Source organism: Melospiza georgiana, chromosome 10, assembly GCF_028018845.1.
Source record: "Melospiza georgiana isolate bMelGeo1 chromosome 10, bMelGeo1.pri, whole genome shotgun sequence".
NCBI lineage: Eukaryota > Metazoa > Chordata > Aves > Passeriformes > Passerellidae > Melospiza > Melospiza georgiana.
Genome location: NC_080439.1, coordinates 9590075 through 9614604, shown reverse-complemented (window position 1 = coordinate 9614604; position 24530 = coordinate 9590075). Strand labels below are relative to the sequence as shown.

General features: G+C 37.8%; 1 protein-coding gene across 9 annotated transcripts in view; it reads left to right on the top strand.

The window, feature by feature from the left end:
- The window catches only part of LRCH3 (leucine rich repeats and calponin homology domain containing 3), a 58347-nt gene that overhangs the window by 20505 nt on the left and 13312 nt on the right, over positions 1-24530 (top strand). For 3 of the 9 annotated variants that reach the window (XM_058031476.1, XM_058031481.1, XM_058031478.1), the window contains exons 2-16: positions 3722-3866; positions 4219-4345; positions 4875-4980; positions 5167-5303; positions 6265-6374; positions 10523-10616; positions 11486-11606; positions 14055-14203; positions 15540-15616; positions 18264-18356; positions 18769-18820; positions 18951-19088; positions 20322-20369; positions 21366-21419; positions 24441-24521. In XM_058031476.1, the coding sequence (XP_057887459.1) occupies positions 3722-3866; positions 4219-4345; positions 4875-4980; positions 5167-5303; positions 6265-6374; positions 10523-10616; positions 11486-11606; positions 14055-14203; positions 15540-15616; positions 18264-18356; positions 18769-18820; positions 18951-19088; positions 20322-20369; positions 21366-21419; positions 24441-24521 (1532 nt within the window). The remainder of the gene's footprint in view (positions 1-3721; positions 3867-4218; positions 4346-4874; positions 4981-5166; positions 5304-6264; positions 6375-10522; positions 10617-11485; positions 11607-14054; positions 14204-15539; positions 15617-18263; positions 18357-18768; positions 18821-18950; positions 19089-20321; positions 20370-21365; positions 21420-24440; positions 24522-24530) is intronic. The other 6 variants (XM_058031484.1, XM_058031479.1, XM_058031483.1 and 3 more) reach the window with 4 other exon arrangements.

The following is a 24530-nucleotide window of genomic DNA, read 5'->3' as shown; positions in this document are numbered from 1 at the left end:
CTGGCTGTCTCCACAGAATTCTAATTAAGATGGAAAAGGTCAGTGCTCTGACTCTGCTCTGAGATTTCATTTTGTATCTGTACTGTTGGCTTTTTTATCTTTCACGAAGAGCTTAGTTCCAAAGAATGCTTCCTCTTTGCCAAAATTCCACATGATCTTGCCTTCAAGGAAACACATCCATTTTTAGTAAACTAGGAGAGCCTTTTTTTTTTAAAGAAGATTTCTGCTAACAGTGATTTTAACCCATGAAATGTGGACACAAATGAGTTAATCCTAGTTCAAATTAGAACAGCTATATTTCATTCATATGATTATTCATAGTGAAATTCAGTATTTGTGCTTTTATGCGGGAATTAGTAATTTGATTTTTTGCAGTTTATGGTAGGAGAAGCAGCAAGGGTGTGCACCTACTTGTTAAAGAAAATAACCTGCATCACATTGATTTCTTCTTGCCTGTTAAAAAATATGAAAATTTAAATAATACCTCACTACAACACCTGTTATTTTCTCTGAGAAACAGAAATCTTTGCAGAAATTTTAGTTTACACAGTATATATCACTTATACTTTCTCTTTTGAGAAAGTAACCAGCTAGTGCTGTGCTGCTGGGCAGCAAACATGTGAATATATAACCAATCACTGGGATGATTTTGTTATCTGGTTTTGTTGTAGCTGTGCCTCTCATTCAGGTGTTCTGAGGAAGGTGATGGGGGAGAGGATGGAATTGCTGAATTGTTTCATGCAGTAACTGCTGCACTCTGCCCTATTTCTGGTCACATTTAGGGTCTTTTCTGGCATGGGAAAGGATTCCAGAGAAATTGAACAAAATAAAAAATGTCACTGTATCTTCGGGATGCTGTGTTCTGAACTTGAGGAAATTTAAATACTTACTGAAGGTTTATGGGGGACAAAGCAAGGATTGCAAATAACCAAAAGCAGTTCTTGAATTTGCAGGTTCAGAATTCACACTGTTTTGTCATATGTTGCTTCTGTCTAATTCTCAACTCAATTCTCAACTCTCTTTTTAGCTTAGTTGTTGTTTTCCTACTGCTTGTCTGTTTTTATGGTCCTGGCCAACCCTCACTCCTGGCTCCCCCTTTGGGCACATGACATCACAGAGGCTGTGTACAAGACAGCATTCTCATGGCCATAATGAGTAAAAATGCTCTGAACTTGTTACCCAAACTTGTTAGGGATAGACCCATTTTGAATGATTTAAGAGACTATACTGCAGCATCAAAATTCAGCTGATTTAATCCATTTCCCACTGAATATCTACTGCTAAATAGGAATGCCAAGTTTTAAAAATCACTGTAGATTGAGAGAAGTCTAGAAAACTTATTCATTGGTGCTAACCAGCTTTGGTGTCTCTTTCCTATCACACTCTGAGCTCATTTGTTGCATAAAAGTGTATTTTCATTTCTTCATACCTAGTGTTATTTTTGCATGGAGTTATTTCTGTAGAAGTACTAAATCATAGTTCACAGCATGTGAAGTTCTTGACTAATTCATGCCTTATGGTCTGCACAATGTGTAAAAAATAGTTTTTAGATGTTTGGTAAGGTAAAGTGAAACAAAAAGCAAATGAGAATTCTCATATTTGTGGTTAAACCCTTTCCAAAACAGAGTAGAAAGAAACTTTTTGTGACTTTTCTGCCAGAAAATGGGCTCACTACTTGGGATGCCTGTTTCTCTGTTGAAATGGGTAGAATTCAAGCTGCCTTTGGAAGCACAGCTGTGGGAAGGAGGGATAAAGCTGTGAGCTGAAGGATGCTCTTATGTTGAGAGACAAGTGGTGGAATTCAGAAACTTTTACACCTTATACGTAAACCAGTGTTGTAATAATTCTTCAAATAGATGGTTAAACATCCAGTCAGTGTGGGAAATAAGTATTTTCTCTAAATTACTCTTGCTTGTTTCTTGTCTACTCTGAAATAATTTGCATTTTTCTCTCTTTCTTTCATGGTAATACACAATTATATTGTGAAACCTCATAGCAAGTTGTGTGGATGGTAGGTAATTCCAGTGTGGTTAGCTGCACTTGGTAGAAATGTCTCAGGATACATGACTTATGTTGGAACAGTATGATTGAAAACTTCTCTTCTCCTGTTATGTTGTACAGCAGTGTTGGCACACAGATCCCACTAGGAATGTCACAGTTTTGGACACCACACTGTAGCACAGCACTAAACTCTCCTTTAAATCTGCAGCTCTGCAACTTGGAGGGGAGGGCTGGAGTGTGCTGTCATTGTCACTAAATCCTAAATTAGAATTAAACTATGGAAGTGAAGCAGAAGGGACTTTAGGACATACTAGAGCACTGGGAGATGGCTGGTGCAAAATCAGCATCCATTGCATAAATTCTTGAAAGTGTGTGCTCTGTTCTGCAGGATATATACAATTACTTTATTGACTCCTTTGTTACCTACAGATTCTTGAGCAGGTTGTGATCAGTCCAATTAATTTGCTGCTTCCACTTAAGTTGGAGTTCAGTGAGTGCTTTAAAATGCCAAGAATAGTCTCTGCCACCAAAGTAGGGATTCTTCTGCCTGCACCAGGATTTTTCCCTGGTTCTGGTATAGGGTTTTTGGGAGAGGTCATCAGAAAACCACTGTATTTCTGATCAGTTTCTCATCAGTTTCTCTCACACACTCTGGCAATGCAAAGCACCTGGGACAAGCTGTAGAGGTAGGGAAATTCTGCTTTGGCAGTAGCAGGAAGAAGGATCCATCAGAATGACATTTCTTTGCATTGATGCATTTATCTCATGTTTTATCTGGATTAGCAAATGGTAAGATCAGGATGTTTATAGAGCCTGTCTTTAGCAATCTGTAAGTGCAAGTTTTTCTTCACTCTTGGAAGAAAGGGATAAAAGGGAAAAATGTTTTTCTTTTTCACAAAAAGTAGAAAAATAGGGCAAAGATCTCAAACTGCTTTCTGTCATAAAATAATAAAACTATTCTAGATATGCAATGCAAACTTATTGCTGCCTTCTATCATTTTGTAGTTTTAACTCCCACTATTAGAGCTGTCGGAAACATTCATTTAAAGTGTTGATTTTTCAAAATCAAGTTTGGACAAGTTGAAGCTGAGGTCATGTTTGAGCCTGATACCAGCTGGAAAGAAGCACTTGGTGTTTGTGTATTGGCCGGGGAGTGATTTTTAATTTATTTATTTTTTAAAATTTTTATTGGTGAACGGACAAGGGGTTTCATGATGTTCCCCATTAACTTTTTGTATTGGTGGATTAGAAGTTTCCATGACTTTCATGCTTTCTTACCTGTGTGCACCCTGCTGAACCTTATATCCATCCCAGCCCCTGCTGTAGTGAGCTTTTGGCATACCTGGAGGCTGGGTAATGCTTCTATCAGAACTCAGAGCTGGGTGTGTCAGGAAATGGGGCCTGTAGGTGTGTGTCTGTGGGAACTGCCCTTTGGAATTTATGAGCAGCAGCTTTCCTTGACCTTTAAAGAAAAAAGAATCCTTTGCCAACTGCATTATTTATCACAATACAGCTTGGGAAGGAGAGTAATGCTCATGGATATTTTGTGCCCATAGACTGGAAATTGGAACCGTCCAAGGAAACATACAGATTCTTCAAGTGTAACAATTTGGTAGGTGTTTTGGTTAGAGAAGTTTAACCAAAACAACCTTGCCAAGCAAGGAACTTAGTGAAGTTCTAAGGCAGCTTTACTGACTCTTTCTGGTTTCCCCCCCTGCAGACTTGTCCCGGAACAGGCTGTCGGAGCTCCCAGCAGAGGCCTGCCACTTTGTCTCCCTGGAGACTCTGAATCTGTACCAGAACTGCATTCGATATATCCCAGAGGCTGTTCTGAACTTACAGTCTCTAACATTTCTAAATATCAGGTAACAGTTGTCTTACCAATTGTGCTTTAGCATGAGGAAAGCTTTTGCACTAAGCCGAAACACACTCCTTTGTGACAGAGCATGGTCACTTATCAGAGCCCCTGAAAGGGCACAAAAACCTCACAGTGCTTCACACTGAGTTCAAAAGCCTCTGATCAGCCTTGATATTCAGATTTTGTTCACACATAACTAGATAAAGCAAGTAATGAAGAACAGTCTCATGGAACCACTTTTGTAGCAATTACATAAAAACTGATTTGATCATCTAAGTGGAGTGTGCTTTTTGTGTCTTTCATTGCATGAATATTTCTCATTAGGCTTATGATTATTTTGTTTTCTTTCTGTCCAAAAGTCGAAACCAGCTTTCAACATTGCCAGTACACCTCTGTAGTCTACCACTAAAAGTTTTGATAGCAAGTAATAATAAGCTGGTTTCAATACCTGAAGAAATTGGACGGCTCAGACAGCTGACAGAGCTTGTGAGTATACACTTGATTTCCAACTATTACTGTTCTGCTCTTGGCTAAGGATGATCTGTGTCTGCCACAGTGTCTCTAACTGTGTTTGATTTTATATAGAGGTGTTAGAAAAGAGTTTTAAATACTTTGAGATTTTAGAAGAATTTTATGTGAGGGGAAGATGCACTGGAGAGCAACTGATCCATGTCAGTTTAAATGTCTTCCCTATTCTAGAAAGGAAGACCTGGTGAAATTAGAGTTCTTGCTATGTTTATTTCTGACAGAAAGCTTTTATGTAGCAAATTGTGCTACCTGATATACTATGGAGTAACTTGAAATAAGTTTCTACATCTGAATGCTTCGTTTTTTAAAGCTTTTATTTCCCTCTGTGTTTAAAATGAGAACATGCTCCATGTCAGCAGTGTGATTGAATGAATATACAGATCTGAGTTGTTGTATAAATAGCTGTCTTTTTTTTCTAAGTACACCTGCATATTTTGGTCAACAGAGACTTAGACAGTGATAACTCATTCTTTCCCCTTCTTTGTAGGATGTGAGCTGTAATGAAATACAGACAATACCTCCACAGATTGGCAGTTTGGAGTCCTTGCGAGACCTAAATGTCAGAAGAAATAATTTGGTGCGTTTACCTGAAGGTGAGAAAATGGTTCTCCACTCTAACAGCAGAAACTTCAAACACTTCTCTGTTTTCAGTCCCTTTTTCTTCCCCTGAGAGCTAGAAGCAGCTTAATTGTTTTCTGAAACACATATTTTCATACCCTTGGGTTTTTTTCTTATCCTCTTTTAATCTTCTGAATTGTATGTTTGTTTTCTATCTCCAGAGCTTGCTGAGTTGCCTTTGATTCGATTAGATTTCTCCTGCAATAAAATAACAACAATACCAGTTTGTTATAGGAACCTCAGACATCTTCAGTCCATCATGTTAGAAAACAACCCTCTCCAGTCCCCCCCTGCACAGGTAAACTGCAGCTACAAAATCAGATGACAAGTTCAGCTAAATTGGGCAGGACTAAGTTATAAATTGAAGGATTTAATTACATATTTGTTACTTAAGAACAAGAGAACTTTAAATACATTCTGTTGTCTACAAGTATTAAATATGTAGCACAGCTTGAAAAATCCCTTTTCTTCTTTTTACTGTATTAATAGTCTCTGCTGTGGAATATTACAAAAAAATTCCCTAATGTTGGCTTGAATATTTCTGCTTTCAGCAGAGGAGAGAGGAAACTCTGTTAGGCAAGACTCATTTTCTGTCACTCAAATGTCAAAATTTTGACTGAGGCCTCAGTGCTGCAGTTTGCTGATCCACTTTGCAGCAGAGTACTCAAATTGGCCTTTGAGCTAGAAACTGCAGTATTGTTAATGACTAATTTGATTTTCAGTGTGGGTATAGGAGCCCCTGAGTATTACAGGTTCTACTGTGAGCTGCTGCATCAGAGTCAAGAGGGGCACTTGCTGTAACTTGTAGTTTCAGTAGGGTTTTGCTTTCCTTGTGAAAGCAGAGACAGCTGTTACTGCCTTCATTGACTGTAAATTTGAGCTGGCTTTGGCAGTCTGCCACTGCCATTCAAATATGGGCATGGGTGGGATGCATCTGTTCTGATGCCAAGGGTATAAATTCTGGTACTTGTGAATGCTCATGTCTTGTTTGCATGATGAAATTTCAGCATCCAACTGACAGAATTGCTTGCAGACCAGATGTACTTGGAGGACAGCTTCCATTTGTCTACCACAGGCATCCCATGATGCTCCACTATAGGTGTTCCTCTAAAATGCAGTGATATTAGAATAAAAGATACATTGACTGATGTAAATGTGCTCATTTATTATTATTCTCAACTGCATCTTGAATGTCTGTAGTGTATTTTGAAAATATATTGTCAAATTATACTTACTTGATTTTTAATTTTTTTTTTAAGATATGTATAAAAGGAAAAATTCATATATTTAAATACCTGAACATAGAAGCATGCAAGATAGCTCCAGACTTGCCTGATTATGATAGGAGACCCATGGGATTTGGATCATGGTAAGTTTTGCACAAACCATGCTCCCAGTTTTAATGGCATTCGGGAAAATTTTGTCAGTCCACCTTGAGTTTCTTAAAAAAAAAAAAAACAGATCAAGGATTGTTCTTTGGTAAGTGGTAAGTGCATTGAGGAGGTTTTGAAAAATACTGTTTATGGTATTTCATGGTGCATTCTAGTAAGGTGTAAAAACTGAGAAGTGGTTCAGGAGATGACCTGGGCAGTGTCATAGGGAAGGCAGTGTCAGAGCTGATATGCAGTAAAAAGAGAATAATAATAAACAATACAGGGGGTATGCTCCTGTGTTGTTAACATCTATGTTCAGTTTACAAGATTTTAATATTTTCCACAGACTTAGTGAATGATATCCCAGCTGTGATTTTTAACCTTTTGTACAGAATTTTATAACGGCTGTGCTCAAACCGCAGGTGTAAATGCTGATCTCCACCCCGTTAGTAAACTGTTATTTCTGGCAAGCTGTCACTTGGCACTGCTGCTTGGCATTGTAACACAAATATTGGAACAGTCAGCCATATCAGCTGCTAAATTAAGATGTCTAGCAAAAAGCAGGAGTTGAGATTTATTTCTGGTATGTGATCCAGAAGAAAGGCAGTCAGTGAAGTATGAAAGTGAATATATATAAAAATTACTTCAGTCATCTTTGAAGGTAGTAATAATGTGTGGAGGAGTGAGTTGCTGAAGGATATACTGCTGCCTTAGCAGCAATAAAACACAAATCAGGGGGCTTCACAGTAAATCATCATGAGTCAGATTTATGAAGAAGAATTTGCATGAGGAACTGACAGTGATTCCTCATCAGCACTGAATGTCATAAGTTACTGTTCTAGATGAGGGCAGCATATGAACATGTCAAGGGTTAATCAATTTCCAATACAAGCTGGTCCAGCTGGTTTCTGCATAATACTGAGGATACTGTCCTTTCTCTGAAAGGAAAAGACTCTAAATTAGAAAGTGTCATGATCTGTTTAGCTCTAGCATAGTTTGTTAATTTTTAAGAGAAATTCAAAATCAGGTGGGCTGTAGGTTTACTGATTAATTGTTGTCTGTAGCTGTGTATTGCTCTGGAAATTTTCATAAATTGCTTTTGTGAAATGAAAAGAATTAATATATTTTAATCATAGCTTGAAATTGTAAATGTAAAAACAAGGGCAGAACTTTTCTCTAGGATTTTTACCAGACTCAGCAGTATGAAATGAGCTTCAACTGGCGTTGCTGTATTTCTGTACCTAAGAGGAGATAAGAGGTGGTGGTAGAATTATTTGTTGTTACTGGGCTGTTTAGGGCATTTAGTGTTGCAGGTGATTCCTTCCATCTTCATGTAGCTATGGAAGAACTGTCAGCGGAGCAGAGCACATATTAGGAGAAAATTGTGGAATGATCCTGTGAAAGAGAAAATCCCTAGTTATTATATTTTTATGTAATTTAAGATGAAAGAAATAAAATCCTTCAGCTGTGATACAATTAATATTTCCAGGCAAAGCACAAGAGCTTTGTGTTTGTTATCTTCAAAGGTGACCAATAGAAATACGCTACCAGTCAGTCCACCTAGACTTGGTTGCTGGTTTATCTGATCAGCTTGGTGTAATACCATGCAAGTTCAAGTTGAGAGTCTGAGTGGTAGAAACTCTTAAAGTTAAGGAAATCTGTGTCATGCTGTCAGTTCACATTTGTCAAACATTTTTAATAGCAAGGCTGTTGATACTGCTAATAAAACAAGATGCTCTGAAACACCATAGCAGGATGTGGGTTGGAGGTTCTAGCACAGCTAATTGATTGTTTTAGCCTTGTCAAATTCTATCAGACTGTTTAACCAGAGTGTTAACAGTGGTCCTTTTCTAAATGACAGTCATCTTCCAAACATAAGCTATGTGAAATTTATCTTGTAGCAAGTTTTGTTCAGCTGCAGCAAGCCAGTCTCATTTGCGGCAGTGAAACTCAGAGCAGCTCAGGTTGGTGCTGGAGGGAATGAGGTTGAGAGGAGGCAGAACTGTCAAAGCTGTGTAGCATTTGTTGGCAGATTGGCACAGTCTGGAGCTAAAAGGTTTTAAAACACCAAGTACTCATGGGTGAGCCAGTGTAGTGAATATTCTGGGACGTGGGCAACTGTTCTTGCTTACAGGAGGTAAAGATACAGCTTTTAGTGTGACCTGGAAATGGCAGCAAGTACTGTCTGTCATTGGTGGTCTTAGCAGGCATTTGGCCTCTCATCCTTTGATTTCAAGCTTTACACAGCTTCCTTTAAGCTGTAGTTACCCCACAATGGTGTGATCTCTCCAAATGCCTAGTGATTGTTCCTTGTGGCTTGTTGGTCGGGGAGGAATAAAAATCTCAAGTCTCAGCTGATTTCAGGATGGCTGCTGTATGATTATAAATGTGCAACGTGTGTAGTATTGGATAGGTGGGTTTAGTTGTGAGAGCTGGGAAGACAGATAGGAGCTTTGTTGTTAAAAAGGAGAAGTCCTGGGCACAGTGTTTATGTATTTTTGAGCTTCCAGCTAACTTCAGTGTTAGATGTAAAGCTTTACAAATTCTCCAATTGAAAAGGGAGGCTAAAAGAAAATTTGTATCAAAACTTCCTCATTTTTGAGCTCCTTAATTTGTAATAATTGTTCAGTTTACAGCAAGGCACTCAGGAGATGCTGAAAATATTGATTCATTTAAAATAGAATCCTACTGCAGATGGATTTTTCTTTGATCCATGTTTTTAAAATATATGTAAGTTCTATGAACTGTTGGAATAATTATGGTTCTATTGTCAGTTACTCAAATTAGTAACTCTCTAACTACATTGGGTGACTTCATTCTTTTTTCCTCCCACCCAGAAAAAGGGAGTTGGTTTTTTCTTTGGCTTTTTTCTTTCTGATGGTTTATTGTGCAGATGATCTTTCTGTTCAAATACAGGGCCCTAAAAGTGGATTTGAGTTAATCAAAACTCCATGCAGATACAAGAGCTTGTCTTTTAGTCTACATCTGCATAGAAACAGATGCATGGCTTAATGTGTCTCATCTGTAGCCTCCATCTCTCCTGGAAGGATCCCTTCTTTGCTATTTCATGTCTATCTGAAAACTAAAATAGGCCTTGAGAGTAGTCTGTTGGTCTTCTATTAAGATAATAATAATAATAATTTGAAAATAAGTGTTTCCTGAAACTAGAATTTCAGAGGGAGCAGCAACTTGAGAGCAGTGCCAGTGAGAAAATGACCTGCAATTTAGTTAGGATGGGCTGATGCAATTAGCTTCCTGAAATTCATTCTTCCTTGTGCATTATGTAGTAATTACTGCTGCAGTTCTCCCTGGGGCATCGAGTGCCAGTAGGACAGTTGAGCCATTGTGAAATGCCATCTGCAGTGGATCAGACAAGTCCCATTGTCTCTTTTACTGTAGCTATCTGCAGCAGTTGCCAGAGTTGACATCTGTGATGGCTATATGCTGAATTACGTAGTTTCTAAGCCCAGAAATTTAAAGATCTGTATGCCTGTTTGGTTATATGTATTGTACCACTGAGCACATGTCTAATGCCTTTGTCTAGACATGTCATTGACACAGCTCTGTAAATGAGAACTGTACTTCTACAGTTATTGTATTATGATGCATCTGAAGTACTGTAACTTCAGTTTCTTATGTAATTACATCACAGAAGACATTTATGTAATACATGCTGCATAGTTTTGAGTAAAAGTAGTATATTCTGTAATTTCAGTGATTTTGTACTTTTGTACATATTTATGTCAAGGTTTGTTTGACAGTGGTTTTCAACCAAAACATCTGAGTAGTAGAAAATGAAAGTTTGACTTGCAAAACAGAGAAATATGAGACCAGTTTGCAGTTTGCTTTGTCACAGTTTCTCTTTGGGAAAAAGAAGAGTGGATCTGTCCTTTGAATCAGCTCAGCTCAGAGGGCCAGGCAGTGGCAGGTGACAGCTGACTGACAGGGATGGTGAGCTGTCAGCATGTGCCTCCTGCTCTGTTGTAGCAAGTGCAGAGTGAGATTTTCAGACATGCTGAGCTTGTGAACACACTGCAAGTGTGCTTGGTGGCTTATTCTGCTGCTGAGTGGCTTATTCTGTGTAATGGCTGAGAAGCTTTTGGTGGTGTTTCCATCACAGTAACTAAAACTGTGTGTTTGACAGCCATGAGGAGCTCTATTCCAGTCGTCCATATGGAGCACTCGATTCTGGCTTCAATAGTGTGGACAGCGGAGACAAAAGGTGGTCAGGGAATGAAGTAAGTGTTGCAGCTTTATTTCTGTTGACTGCAGTACTGTACAGTAAAGATAAATAAATGTATGCATCTGGAAGCACATTCCATGGGTAACATGCATGTCCTGGTGTGCAGGTTGCCTTGAGCCAATATTACTTGTTAGTTGTTTTATTGGAGAAAAAGCAAGGTTAATTTTATATGGGATAGACCCCAAGTTGGAAGTATTAACAGCAATGTGTAAAACAATGCATGAGAGGTTAATTTACTGAAGCATAAAAAGTGAGAAAAATAGGGTTCTTCATTTTAAAGACTTTGTAACAGTATCAAATTACAATGCTGAGTCAACTCTAATTTTTCATGAAAAGATGTTTCAATAAAATAAATCTGAACCTGAAAATTCAGCTCTGTAAATCAGCTGGAAATTTGTCTTCTTCCTTTGTTTAAAACATTAAAATCTGTTTGCTATTTACAAGGAGGAAAATATGATCTCTTCGCCAAAAGACTGTAAATTATTATTGCCAGGAAGAAGTTCCCTTTTCCTCTTGTTACATCCAGAAAATAGCCAAGACCTGAAGTGCCACAGTGAGCTATACTCCATACTTGCACTCCTAACTTGATTTTAGAGAAGGTGCTAGGATTTTCCATCCTCAGATGTTTTCAGTCACATGCAGGTACTGCAATCAAAACTGTAGGTAGCTGGTTTCTAAAGAAAGCTCAACTCTATGTTTTTTTAAAACAATACATTATGGCTGTCTTTTGCTTTAAATCAATGTTTTGTGGTTGTAAAGCAGGGCAATTGAAATACAAATCAAGGACAAATAAAGAAGTAGTAGATTACAAAATTATGTTTCTGAAGAGAAATATTTCCAGACTTCACTGTTTGTTTTCCAAAGCCAACAGATGAGTTCTCAGATCTCCCATTACGTGTGGCAGAGTTCACCAAAGAGCAGAGACTGAGAAGAGAAAGTCAGTACCAAGAAAACAGAGGGAGTGCAGTTGTAATTAATGGTGGAGGTAAGTAGTGACTTTTGGCTAACAGTATTTATTGTTATCATTATTAAAGTTCCAGCATGTTTCCTACAGATAGTAGCTTGTTTAAAGAGGAAAAAAACCAGAAAGGTCTAGGTGGAATTACACAAAAACAGTGTTGTGAAAACTGTAAAAATACTATTGTTTTAAGGATGTTAAAGGCAAAATCAAATAGCAGCAGAATTGGCATTTTCTTGAAAACTTTGTCAGCTTTTGGCTGTGTCCTATATTAAAGTCTCAACTGCTTCAAATGGTATTTTGGAATATTGAATTTCAGTGCATAGAGTTTTGCTGTTTGAGCTTCTGGGGAAAATTTACTACAGCAGTACATTGTCAGTGCTCTGTGCCAACTGCTGTGAGAACAGGATGAGCAATTTTGTCAGGGAATTTCATATTTCTGACTGGTACTAGTGTCTCATTCCAGTTTTGGGTTTTAATCCAAACTTCAATATCATCCAGGAGGGGCTGGTGGTTGAGTGGCAGTGCTTTGTTGTGCTTTCTCAGTCTCACAGGATCACTTTCACAGTTGTTCAAGAGGTGGTTGTGCTTTCCATGTTTCTTGATCTCCAGTCCTCTTTCATTTTAACTTCCAGCAATCTCTACTACCAGTGTCTCCTTTTGTTTATATGCCTTAATTTTAACAGTGCTTCAGGTTTGTTTTCTCAATCATTCCTTCTTCTCCATTGTTCTGCAGTACTTATTATTAGATCTCATCTGCATATACTTTGATCTTCTTCTTTGTCAGCTGCTCCCTGGTTTTCATTTTCCCTGATGGCTACAGTTTATTTTCTCTAAGTGTTACTCTTCCCAGCTACATCTAATGACCTCACTTCTCTCCTCTTCTCATCTTTATCTTTTGCCATCTTCTTTTCTTGGTCTTAGTCTTCTGTGCAAACAATTTTTTGTTTTCTTTGCCACCTTCTAGAAATATCTGAAACTTTTTATTTAACTCAAGGTCTTTCACACATTAATGAGGAAGAAATTAATTTCAAACAGTTACATTCTGGCAGTTAGAAGAATTGAAGATATGGTGTCATAGGGAGTGTTGGGCAGCCTTAATAAGAGGTAGTGCTGCCAGCTCTGCCTCCAAGACTAACTTTATTTTGTTCTTTGGCTTTTGCACACCAGGGATTTCAAAATGCCTATAGCAGACTTTTAAGCTGGAGCATGATCAGTTCATGAGTAGGTGTACCTGGGAGGGGCACAAACCATAGCGTGTGGCTGTCAGAGATCCAGATGCTTTGCAGTTTTACAGTTCCTAACACAGCTACTAATATCTTTCACCTTTTTCTCTATTGTTGTTGTTATTATCATCATCATTATTTAATAAGCAAGCCTGGAAAGAAGGGAAGTTTGGGTTTTTTGGGTTTTTTTAAGATTTGAAACTGAGATGGAAATTTAATGAAGCCACAGTATATAGGAATGTAGTTTTGGATGGTTGTAGTAGCAGAGGGGGTGGCTTTGGCAGTAACAGTTGCTAGATTGTGTGGTGAGGCAAAGAGAAGTCTGTTTTAGACAAGCAGGAAAGGGGCGGGGGAGTAAAGAAGAATGTCTGCAAGAGTCTGGAGCAAGTTTGGGGAGAGTTTTAAGAAAAAAGAAATCTCTAGTGCTCTGAAAAGGAACTTATACTTTCCCCTGCATCCCCAGTGCAATATTTTTCACCAGGGGCGTTTGCTCAATGTCATGACTCTCAGAATCCCTGGGCAGAATGTGGAAAAGCAGTGACAAGTGAAAAAATTGCCCTACTTAGTATCTCCCACACAAAGAAAAATCAATACCAACTACACTGTGCTGTTTCTTGCTCTCATTTCAGTGATTCCTAGTTTCTTTTTCATTCTTCTTTTAAAATAAAATTGTAGACGCCTTATATTGTTTTAGAGGAATCATGTTGTTTTCTGTAGTGTTGTTCATTATTTCCACATACACTTCTTATATTTCTTGTATTTGCATCCAGATAACTTAGACATGCTGCTCTCTTTTTTGTTGTAGTAGTAACACTAGTAGAAGGATCTGTCATCTGCATTCTGATTTTTCTGACAGACAACCAAGAGAAATTATTCCAAAATATACACAGGTCATTGTACAATCTTGATATTAGCTGAAATACTTTGATATGTAGTTTTTGGTTTTGAAAAGGAAATCACATTATTTACTTTTTCAGTCACTGCAAAAGTATTTGCAGCCAGCAGTATAAAACTACCTCCTTCATACATGTTCCTTGTTGCTTTTTAAAAGGCATAAATTTTACAATTATTTCAAAATTTGTTGATCTAATGTTAGCGGGCCTGACAAAATCCAGGAGCTTTCAGGCTGAGCTTTCCCAGATGGTAGAAAAAGCAGGGCCTTAGCTCCTGACCGTGCTGCATTGCTGGGTTTTGTCCTCTCTCATGGGTTATCTAACAGTGGCTGTTTTCTCTGTGTGTGTTTGTCAAGTGGAACACGATCTGGATCAGATTGACTACATTGACAGCTGTGCCACAGAGGAGGAGGAGGAGGAGGTGAGGCAGCCCAAGTGCCAGGACACAGACAGCCTCAGCTCCCAGTTCATGGCCTACATCGACCAGCGGCGCATCTCCAACGAGGTGGGGCCTTCCCTTGTGTTCACTCAGTTCACAGCACAGCCCTTGGGAAAACTCTTCCCTGTTAAGTCATTTGGATGTTACCCTTCTGGAGAGAGTCCTCAGAAACTGAACCTATAGAAACAGATTTTTAGCCACATCATATTTCCTTCTATGTTCTTAATATCAATGTACACAATTACACAGTTCAGTGGCTCACTGTACAGACTACATGAATAACTTGTCTGAAAAAAATCTTTGTGGCTGCTCTGCTTAAACAGTAACTGTGGTGCTGTGATTCAGATGTGTCCTTTCCAAGTTCTGTATGTTTTGAAACAGAAAGATATTTGCTACGTCAAGAAAGAAAGGAAAAAAAGGGGAGCTTTAGCTTTTATGTAGGAGCTTGGTCCCTATCTTGTGAACCTTTTATTACTGTTTAAAATCAGTCACACAGATATGAGAGATGCATTCACTTTACAAAGCTCATAAATTCAATATCAGATCACAGAAGCTGAAGCACAGATGCAAGAGCAAAACTTTCCTAAGTCAACTGTAGGCAATGCAACCCAAGGACTCCTTGCTGTAGATAGGGAAAAGGCATTGGTCAGCATGACAGCAGCTATTCCTCAGGGTCTGTCTAGTCATACAAATTAAACTGCTTTTAGCTGAAGGAGTAGTTTCTCTAAAAAGACTGCTTAGGAAAGCTGACTGCATTAGCAGCATGCATGCAGGCATGAGTGAAAATTGACACGTTTATCTTGAAAAGTTTCTTCTAACTTCTTCTAAGTTTCTATTTTCTTATATTAATGGGTGTCAGTGGAAGTTTTTAAATAACACCAAAGGCAATATGTCCCTGTTCCCAATAGGATAAATTATTTCATTGCTCAAATTAAATCGAGAGTCTTCTTATTAATCCCATGTTTTGCTTTCTTAGTCTTTCTGGGACCTGTCTTTAGAATGTTGTAAAGGACCATCAGCTTCTTTATTCTATATTTCTGAGAATCCAATCTTCACTACTCTGCACTTGTAGAGCTAAACTCCAAAGAATGTATTTCCATTTCAATACAAATTTTATACCTACCTGAACTTCTCTGCATGATTCTTAATACTGGAGGTTTTAAACTCCCAAAGTTACCAGCATATTTAATCTTGAAACTATTATTTATTTAAATTGGAGAAAAAAATAAGAGTGAGCTTTCTTGGTTGGAAACGAACATCCCTGACGTGTGTTTTGTGCTTTGCTGTCAGGTGTTTTAAATACCAGTAGTTACAGATGGAGCTCTACAGAGAGATTGTTTGGCATTAATGTACAGTTTTCTGAATAAATTGCTAGCTTAGTCTTTTGTGGTTTTTTGCTTAGAGCTCACCAGTAAAGCCTGTATCCATCAGAGACTTTCAGAGAACAGAGGATTCAAGAAGACATTTACATCAAAACAGGTAAGAATTACTGTGGCAACAATAATTTTGTCCAGAATTTTGTGATGAATACAGAGCATGTATTTACTGAACATTTTTAGAAAATGGCATTGTTTCCTGTTGCTTTGCCAGAAGTGTGTATGGCACTTTTTTGATAAATTATTGCTCCAAATTAGGAATTGGAATTCTAATAATGGCAGTGAGCAAAAGGCATAGCTGTTCTCTGCCAATACTTGACTTAAAATCAGTTGGTTAAAGAAATCTGCATAATTAAAGTGCATATTTTTATACTGATTTAATATCTTCTTTTTGTGATTTAATTTGTGCTTTGATTGAATAGTTGATTTAAGCTGTAGTGCAAAGAGGACAAAAGGGATAAAGGTACTTGCAGGAAGGATGGAGATAGCATGGAGTATCTGATGTGCTGTGAGGACACATTCTTGGTTGTCTCCTGCTGGTTTTGGTATTGTGGAAGATTAATTTATTTTAAAAAGTACCTTTCTGGGCCATAATCATGAGCCTACATCAGCAGAAGGGATAGAATGGTAATCAATTCTGAAAACAAGTTGTTTATTTTGATGAAGTATGCCCCTGCTCTTTAATGATTACTCTTAATTGATTACTTTAATGATTATTGGAGAGAATGCTTATCTGTTATATAAAGGTCAGAATTTGACAGAGTATCAGTGAGGGGTGGTTAGGTTTCTGAAAAGAATTTTGGATGTCTAGTTAAAAAAGATAAGCAAATAAATGATAAAAAACAATTCTTGCAAATTAAAATTGATAGAGCCTTTATTATGCTATTGAAGCATTTCTGAAAGTGAATTTGCAGGGACTCCACAGAAAACCAGCCCAGTTGTACTTGGAATGTTTGGGGGGTGGGGGAGTGGTGGAAAAGACAACTGCTAGTGCTAAGTAGGTCATTACTTATACTGTCAGTAGAAACCAGTTTTTAATGGATTCTGAAATGGTATTGAAAGAGCAAATTAAACCAAGATTAGTGTATAAATTTTTCCAGAGTTTTGGCAACATTTTAATAGGTATTCTGAAATGTGCAGAAAATGTGCAGATACAGTAGCTGTACTGATATAAGGGAGGGTAGCTATTTCAGCATATGTCAGCAGTCCTTATCCTGTCCACAGGTTAGGTATAAAGTGATATAGCAATTCTGCCATGCTCTCCCCCAAAAAAAGAGTGCTCTTCGTTTGAAAAATTGACTTTTTGCTTGTTTGTTTACTTCCTTTTTTTTTATTTGAACGTTTGTGGTCAACATGGAAATAATTAAACCTTGCAAACCCTGGTTTCCATGATAAATCTGAAGGAAATTGGAGAAGGCTGGTTAGCTGGGGAGAGCTGCTGTTTACATAGACAGATGTTAATGATAAAGGAAGTTGTAGCTCAGTAAGCTATCCAGTGATTTCAAAATTTAACTTGAGGATAGCAGGAGATCTCCATGCTGAAGTAGTTAATCAGCAATCTGAATGAATTGTAGCTTACTATGCTGCAGCAGAGTGAAATGATGAAGGCACTAAAACCAGATCATGTTGTTATTGCCTTCAAAATTGTGTAAAAACAGCCATATGACAATGAGTAATTTTTTGTATTTTAAGCTTGTATTAGTCAAATATTTTATTTTGTGGCAACCACAAGCTGTAAAGGGCTTCCCCAGTAATTCTGTGCAAGTGCCTTGGCAGCCAGCCTCTTCTTTTTTTTTTTTCTTTAGCATGCTGGAGCCATTAAAACTGAAAGTTGGATGTAACACAGACTTCATCTCAAGAGTACTTATATTAGTTGATTCAATTAAATAAATACAGTTTATGCCTCTGGACAGACTGTGGTGCATTCCTGATGCACCAAAGCTGTGTGTACTCTGCTCTGAACACACTCCTTGGCACTGAGCTGAACCCAGTCGTGTCTGTTCAAAACAGCTCTAAGTAATGGGTTTGTTATGTGCTTCAGTGCTAATTTAAGTAACAGAAGAGACCTGTAACATCTGGGTCTTCCACATCTCATCTCCATGAGGAAAAGGCCCTAAGTGTGCACACAGCCAGCTGGACTGACATTTTTTGGAAATGCATGGTGAAGTGTGTCTGTGTTCCATGGCTGCCCCAGGAGCCAAGGTCACAGAGTTTAGGCTGTCAAGAGGAAGCTCCTTGATTTCCATCAACTTTGTTTGTAGGCAGCAACATGTCAGGGTACATGCTGTAGGCTGTGGACCTTGGGAATTGTTTCAGTGCTTACAGCTGCCTTCTGGCAAAGAACTGACTGCAGAATTTCTCTCTTATTGTTGATGTGATGGATAAGAGCCAGATGGGTTCTTGTTTACCTTGTGACTTTGAGGGCTTGTGTCACTGGCAGTCACCTGATTGGTGAGGTGAGCAGATTTGTGCTGAAAATACCCAGGGTTCCTGAAGTTTAAAATAATTCTGCTCTTTCCAGAGCAGAATAAGGCCTGCAATAACCCAAATATTGTCTTAAAAGAGAGAATCCATCTTTGTGCATTTTTAGATCATTGTTAATTCAGCAAGTTGTGTTTTAATTACGAACTGCAATTGTGATCTGACTTGCAGTTGTGATCTAACAGTTGTAATCTAAAGTGGAATTAATCTGACAGTAGTCTATATGCATCAGTGGCCAAATCCCCTTCCACCTGGTGTCTTACCTGCAGGGATACAGATGAATTACGAAGACCTGAAACTCTAAATTTGATGCAAGACAGAGAGCATCAAATACTAAGGAGTTATGTGGACAGGACAGAGAGGTAGGGAAAAAGAAATTGAGTGTTTCTGCTGATTCATTTTATTGCTTTCCCCTCCCTCAAATAATCATATTGTGCAGTTGTTCCTCTAAATGAGGATCATGTGAAAAATTCCTGGTTTGGTTACTCTTAGAGAATGGGTATAAAGTATTGAGTATGTCAATGTAGTAGGCCAAGTGTACAACCCCACTGGTACATCTTGTGCTGTAAAAAAATGTTATTACAATTCAGGAGAAGAAATAGAAATGACTCACAAAATCTGTCATTCACAGTGTTAAATCGTCATCACAGCTGTTAGTAGACAGTTACTCTTCTGATTTCATCAGCTACTTGTGTGTCACTGACAATTCATGTATGCAGAATTTTTGGATTTAAGATTAAAAGTCTACTTACTCTCTGTTTTTGCATTTGTCAGACCCCTGCCTGATTCACCTTATTTTCTGTCGCTATCAAGTCACCACACCCAGGTAACACATAGAATTCACATAGCTTTGAATGGGTTTGATGTGAAACCAAAGTGTTGTCCCCATTAGACGTGGGCAGTTTCTCCACAGCCCATCTGCAGCCTCACAGCCCCTGGTGCCTGTTTGGTTGCAGGTGCCCAGCGCGGACTCGGAGCTGCAGCGCCGGCACATCGAGCGCACGCGCCGCGAGGCGCAGCTGGCAGCCCTGCAGTACGAGGAGGAGAGGATGAGAACCAAGCAGATCCCGAGAGAAGCTGTCCTTGACTTTAAGGTGCCTCCTTTCAGTACCTACTTCATATTTTATCTTTTCTAAATCCCTTAATTATAACTAATTGCCATGATAATTACTGCTTGTATGTTATACTCCTGGCACTTCATAAAGAATTTGGACAAATACCATTTCAGTCCATTAAGTGTTGGCGCTGTAGCTTAATACAGGCAAAGCTAGAACTGAGGAAGAAGATGGAAGATGTATCCAAAATGTGATTGTTGCAAAGAATTCTGATTTTTGCACATTTCACCTCATACTTTCAATTTTCATTTGCATAGATGTGATGGCATTGGTTTAAGAAAGAAGAGGCCTTTCTCTGAGAAGGCATAGAGGCAGTTTAATTTTGAAGACATATTTGGCAGGGAGGAAATAATCATACACACAAAAATTTAATGCTGCCTGATCTATTTTGCTGTTTTGTGATAAAAAAATAAGTTTGTTCTGGGTAAAGTGTGGGTGCAGGCCTGTGGTACGTCAGGCACTCACTCTGAGCACTGTGTCTTCACTGTCTCTATCTCTGCATTCATGTCTTCTGTTTAGCATGCCAGTTTTTTAATATGATAGTTGATTTAAATTTGTTGTACTGTTTGCTGCTCTGGTCACTTACCTGACACTTACCATCACAAATTTAAGAAATATTACAGTTAATATTTATTTTGTGTTTAGAGTGGTCTGCAGAGAGGCAAAGCATGGTTTATTGCTTATATTTAATGTATAAAGTTAGTCTAGGAAAAGGTCTTAGCTGCCTAAAACCAGGCTTTTCATTAGCAACAACTATTCTTAGGCCTCTGGCACTATTTTGTAGTAAAGCTGCTTATTAAAGATTCAGCTCAGTGTTTTAGTTAAAGATTAAGCTTATAGGATGCATGTTGTTCATTGATGAGTCTCCTGGGGTTTTTGGTTTGGGTTTGATTTTTGGGTATTTTTCTTCTGTTTCCTTTGTTGTTCATGACCACTTTATTCTCAGCAGTTAAATTCCTCACATGAGTTATATTTTGGGTTTATTGTGCATCTTTCATATACATAATTTTAAATTTTTGTTTGTTTGAATGTGAAATAAAGGCTGATTTTTTACTAATATTAGGGAAGTTTCAGCTCAGTGAACCCAGTGCACGTTCTGTTTTAAAAAGTGAGACCTCTGTTTTCAAACACTTTTAAGTTACACTGCTTGCTTGTGTGCTTTTGTTTCTCTGTGACATTATTTTAAGTTTTGTTTTTTCTTTTTCTGTGTAGCATAAAGCCTCCTTAAGTCCTCAGAAACAAAGCCCAATGGATAGTGAGGTAAGAGTCCAGTAAGAGCACTAGTATGGATGTCAGCGCTTAAATTCCTAGCTCTCCATCAGAGTTATCCTTATTGTGGAAAATACCTCAAAATTGGGTTATAGCATATTTTTTTCACATACCATTAAGCCTTGGGTTGGGGTTTTTTTAATGGGCTCAGCCTAGAATTTTCTTCTGTTCATGTAGATTGCCTGTCCAAGTGTGTTGCTTTATTATTTTTGTATGTTTTCCTATGTTCTCTGCAGAAAATATATTTCATATTCTATTCTAACCTGCTCCTTGTGAGCAGTGCAGTTTATGTTCTAACAGGAGTGTTCAGTCAAGTTACAGTGTTATAGTCATCCTTCACAAATCAGTTTTCTCCCAGTTTCCTGTTATTAGATCACCAGTTGTCCCAGACATATTAAGCTTTAGAATTTTGAGGGTTGTCAGAAAAAGGAATAAATATTTTTATAAGTTTTTTATAGTTTTACAATAATGTAGTATTTATAATCAAAATCATGTCGTGATTTTGATTATAAAGTCACTTGGTAGTGTTAATTAGATCAAAACTTTTAATATTATAACAAATATAATAGTTCTTTAGCAATGTTTTGCAGCTAACTCTTTTTGTTAGAAAATTAGCAAAACATGGGGTAATTGAAATAGTTTTTTGCTCCTTTTTCTTCTTAATGTTTTTCTGTTCTTAATTTATTCTTTTAAAAGGTCCTTTGTTCTACCAGAGTCAGCACTGTGAATGCATAGTGTTCTGTATTTGCTTGACACAACACAGAAAGCAGAATAATTGATTCCTTAAGTAATGTGGCTGCTCTGTAGTTCCTGGGTCACGAGGCTGTGTGTTCCTACAGAGTTACAGACACTTCAGGGATTGTTTTAAAGAGCCTCACAGTGCTATAAGCAAGCAGTACATGTTCCAAAATGTCTGTCTGTTCACATACCATGTGTTTCTGACATTGTGTGTGTTTCTGACATTGCTCCATCTCTCCCACCTCCCAGTGTCCCTTTCCATCCAGAAGGTCTCAGCATACTGATGATAGTGCCTTGTTAGTGGTAAGATCCTGCACGTAATGGCCTTTTTCTGTGGCAGATTCTAGAGCATAGAAATGACAACATGTAATGATTGTCTCAGATTAGACCAACTCTTTTAGAGCTAATCTAAATAGCATAAAACATGACCACCTCCTTTAAAAGTATCTTAGCTGTGAACTACGATGTTATGAATGTGTTGACACTTTTACTGTCAGACATTTGCTAATAATACAATGATGTTTTTCCACAAAATAATTAAAGTTTATATTTTGTTTGAGAGCAGAAGACAATTACTGATAGTAAAGAATAGTTTCTAAGATGAAGAATTCATCTCTAGTTGTTCTGGTTTGATTTCTTTGCCATTCAGCTTGCTTCCTAATTGAAGTGCTCTTCAATGGCAAGGAAGCAGTTTTAATGCTTAGTACAGCCTTCTGCTTTAACTTGTCTGTGTCCTGCACATGGGTGTTAGAAATACTTGGCACAAGAAAAAATGTGTTCTACTTGTGAATGCTACAAATCATTAAATACTCCTCATCCAGTTTTATTGTTTATTAGGGCAAATGTCTTAAAAATAATCTATTTTGAACACTTATCAAAAATAAAAACAAGTGTGCACATATTTCATGTTTTATGCTATTACTTCCTTTGTGGCATCTTAGCAATGTAGCAACTAAAAAATCTAATTAATGTCATAATCCATGTCTAGAAAATTAAAAATACACATGATTTGCCTGCTGTTGCATGACTGCATGCCTAGAATTTATTTTCTTAATTTATGTGCTTGCATTATCAGCCTAAATTTTCTTTAGGCAGTGCTCTTGGTTAGAGTGTCTCTCTCCTGAATGTGTTGGTCAAGGTATTTACTGTGTCTTTATTCAGACTTTTTGGGTTTTCTGCTTTTGTAAGACTAGTACTTTGTGGGTGAGGAAGAAAGCTTAAAATGTTAGAGAGAAATTTAATAATCATATGGCTGTTTAGAGAAATCACTATCAATGAGCATATTAAAATGTACTTTCATAGTTAAGTCATAAAAAGCAGTAGAACAGCAGTAGTTTGGATTGAGATGATTTTCTGTTGTCAGTGAATTTGTCTTTGGAACATATTTGAAGATGCCTCTAGGAACCCCATTTCTATTTGATTTTGTGATCACATGACCTTTGTTGTAAATTAAGATACCGAATTTTCAGAAACTACATTGAAACTGGCTTCCTACATTGAAACAAACATTGCTGTTTGTTTCCTTTCTTGTCTTTAACCAAGTTACATCCTTTTACTTCACAAAAAGAGTGACCAGGCTGGCAAGGAAGGATTGAAAGCAATAATTTCTCTGCTCATTTTTCTTTTGGTTCCTCATATTTTTCAGCAGCACTAAATTATAATAGTATATGAAATGCAGGGGTTTGTGATCTGTAGCTGTCTTCTGTGGTGGAAATCCACACTGTGCCTGATGATCACTTATGCCAGGGCAGCTGTTTGTGGCTATTACTGTAACTGAAACATTAGGCCCATACTGGCTCATGAATTTGTTCCATCTTTTGTGTAAAGGTAAAAACAACAAGAAAATGGTCATCAGATTGCTTTAAAAAATTATTAGAGTTTACATTGTTTTTACCTTTTTATATTCTGTTATCTTTCATTTGAAACTTCCCCTGTCCTTATGTGTTTCAATTTTAGCTAGGTCTAATTTCTGAGGCCATAAGGAAAAGCTTTTAAAAGTACTAAATCTAATACATAGCTAGAAAACAAGTAAAAAGCAATTAAAAGCAGAACTTTTATTTTACTACTTTACTCTTCTGACATTGTTACTGCTTTAACAAAAAATTACAGTTGTGAATCTCCTTTTTAAAATCTTTGGTATTTCTTTTGGTCATCTTTTTGTTGTCTTTAATCACTAATTAAAATTAAAATGTATTCATGTTGCACAGGTTACTCTGACCATTTCCTTCTGTTTATAAACAATGTCAGGACAGTTGGTTTGAAGTCCCAGAATGATTGCCCATACCTTGTGTGGCTGTTAATGGTTCCCTTTAGTTGTAGTTCCTCCTGCATACCTGTGATTTGAAGTGAGTCTGTCTGTAGAACTTCATTGCACACTGTGGTGGATTTCTTTGGGTTGACCTGTAATGGATAACCAGACTAAAATGTTGTTAAAGAAGTGTAATCACTGGCCTCTCTGAAAAAATAAAAGTTTTATGTTAGTCAGAACTTCTTGCTGTTCTCACAAGGATAGTTCCATTTGTTACAATGGATATTACTTTCAGAGCTGGTGTTAAGCTTTCAGACTTGGCTAATAACTTGGTTTCAGCCTTCATTGCTTCTAAATCTCATTTTCCTCCAAATAGTTTCTTGTTTTCTCCCACACTGTCCCTTACAATGTGGCTGCTGTCAAAGGGGGAAAAAACCCCAAAACAACCTCTGAAACTGCTGCTCAGTTTCTCTGTTGTGAAGCCCACAAGGTGCTTGAGAAGCATCAGGCAGCTGCTGTGACCTCATCCTCTCACAACCTTTGTGTCATTGCTGCCTTATGCTCCCTTCCTTGAGTTGTTTTATTGTTGTGGTCTCAAACGTAGCCTGAGTCTGTCACATTACTGTTAGCACATAGGATCTCTGAAACATCTGAAGTTAAGACTGCGTTTAAGTTAAGCAACAGTATGTTACAAATAATAATGGTTATGGGTAAAGTAAGCAGGACTTGACTTAGGCAGACTTGTACCATGGAGTTTTCTCTCAGACCTTTGCATTCATTTGTGTATTCAAATGTTTAATAACTGAATTCTCTTAAAATATCCTTATTTGGTTCATGCAGAGTTCTGGTTGGGCTCTCCTTTGGCACTCCCTGTATCTGCAGTTGTTTCTGGCACAGGGAAAATTTTGTGACTTCAGTGCTAGGCCTAAAGACTGCGTGCAGCATGTGCAGAGGGTGGTGTAAGTCTGAGCTGCAGCCTCCTGACTCCTTTGGTGTTGTGGCTGCCTTTTCTCACAGTCATTCTTTGCATCACTTCTTCCTTTCTTCCCTCTCTCTTTCCTCACTGTCCCTGACAGAATGGCTTTGAGCCTCTCTTTGTGTTTGAGATTGACAATAACACCAATACCATTAAAAGGAGGCCAGGCACTCGCAAACAGGTGAAGAGC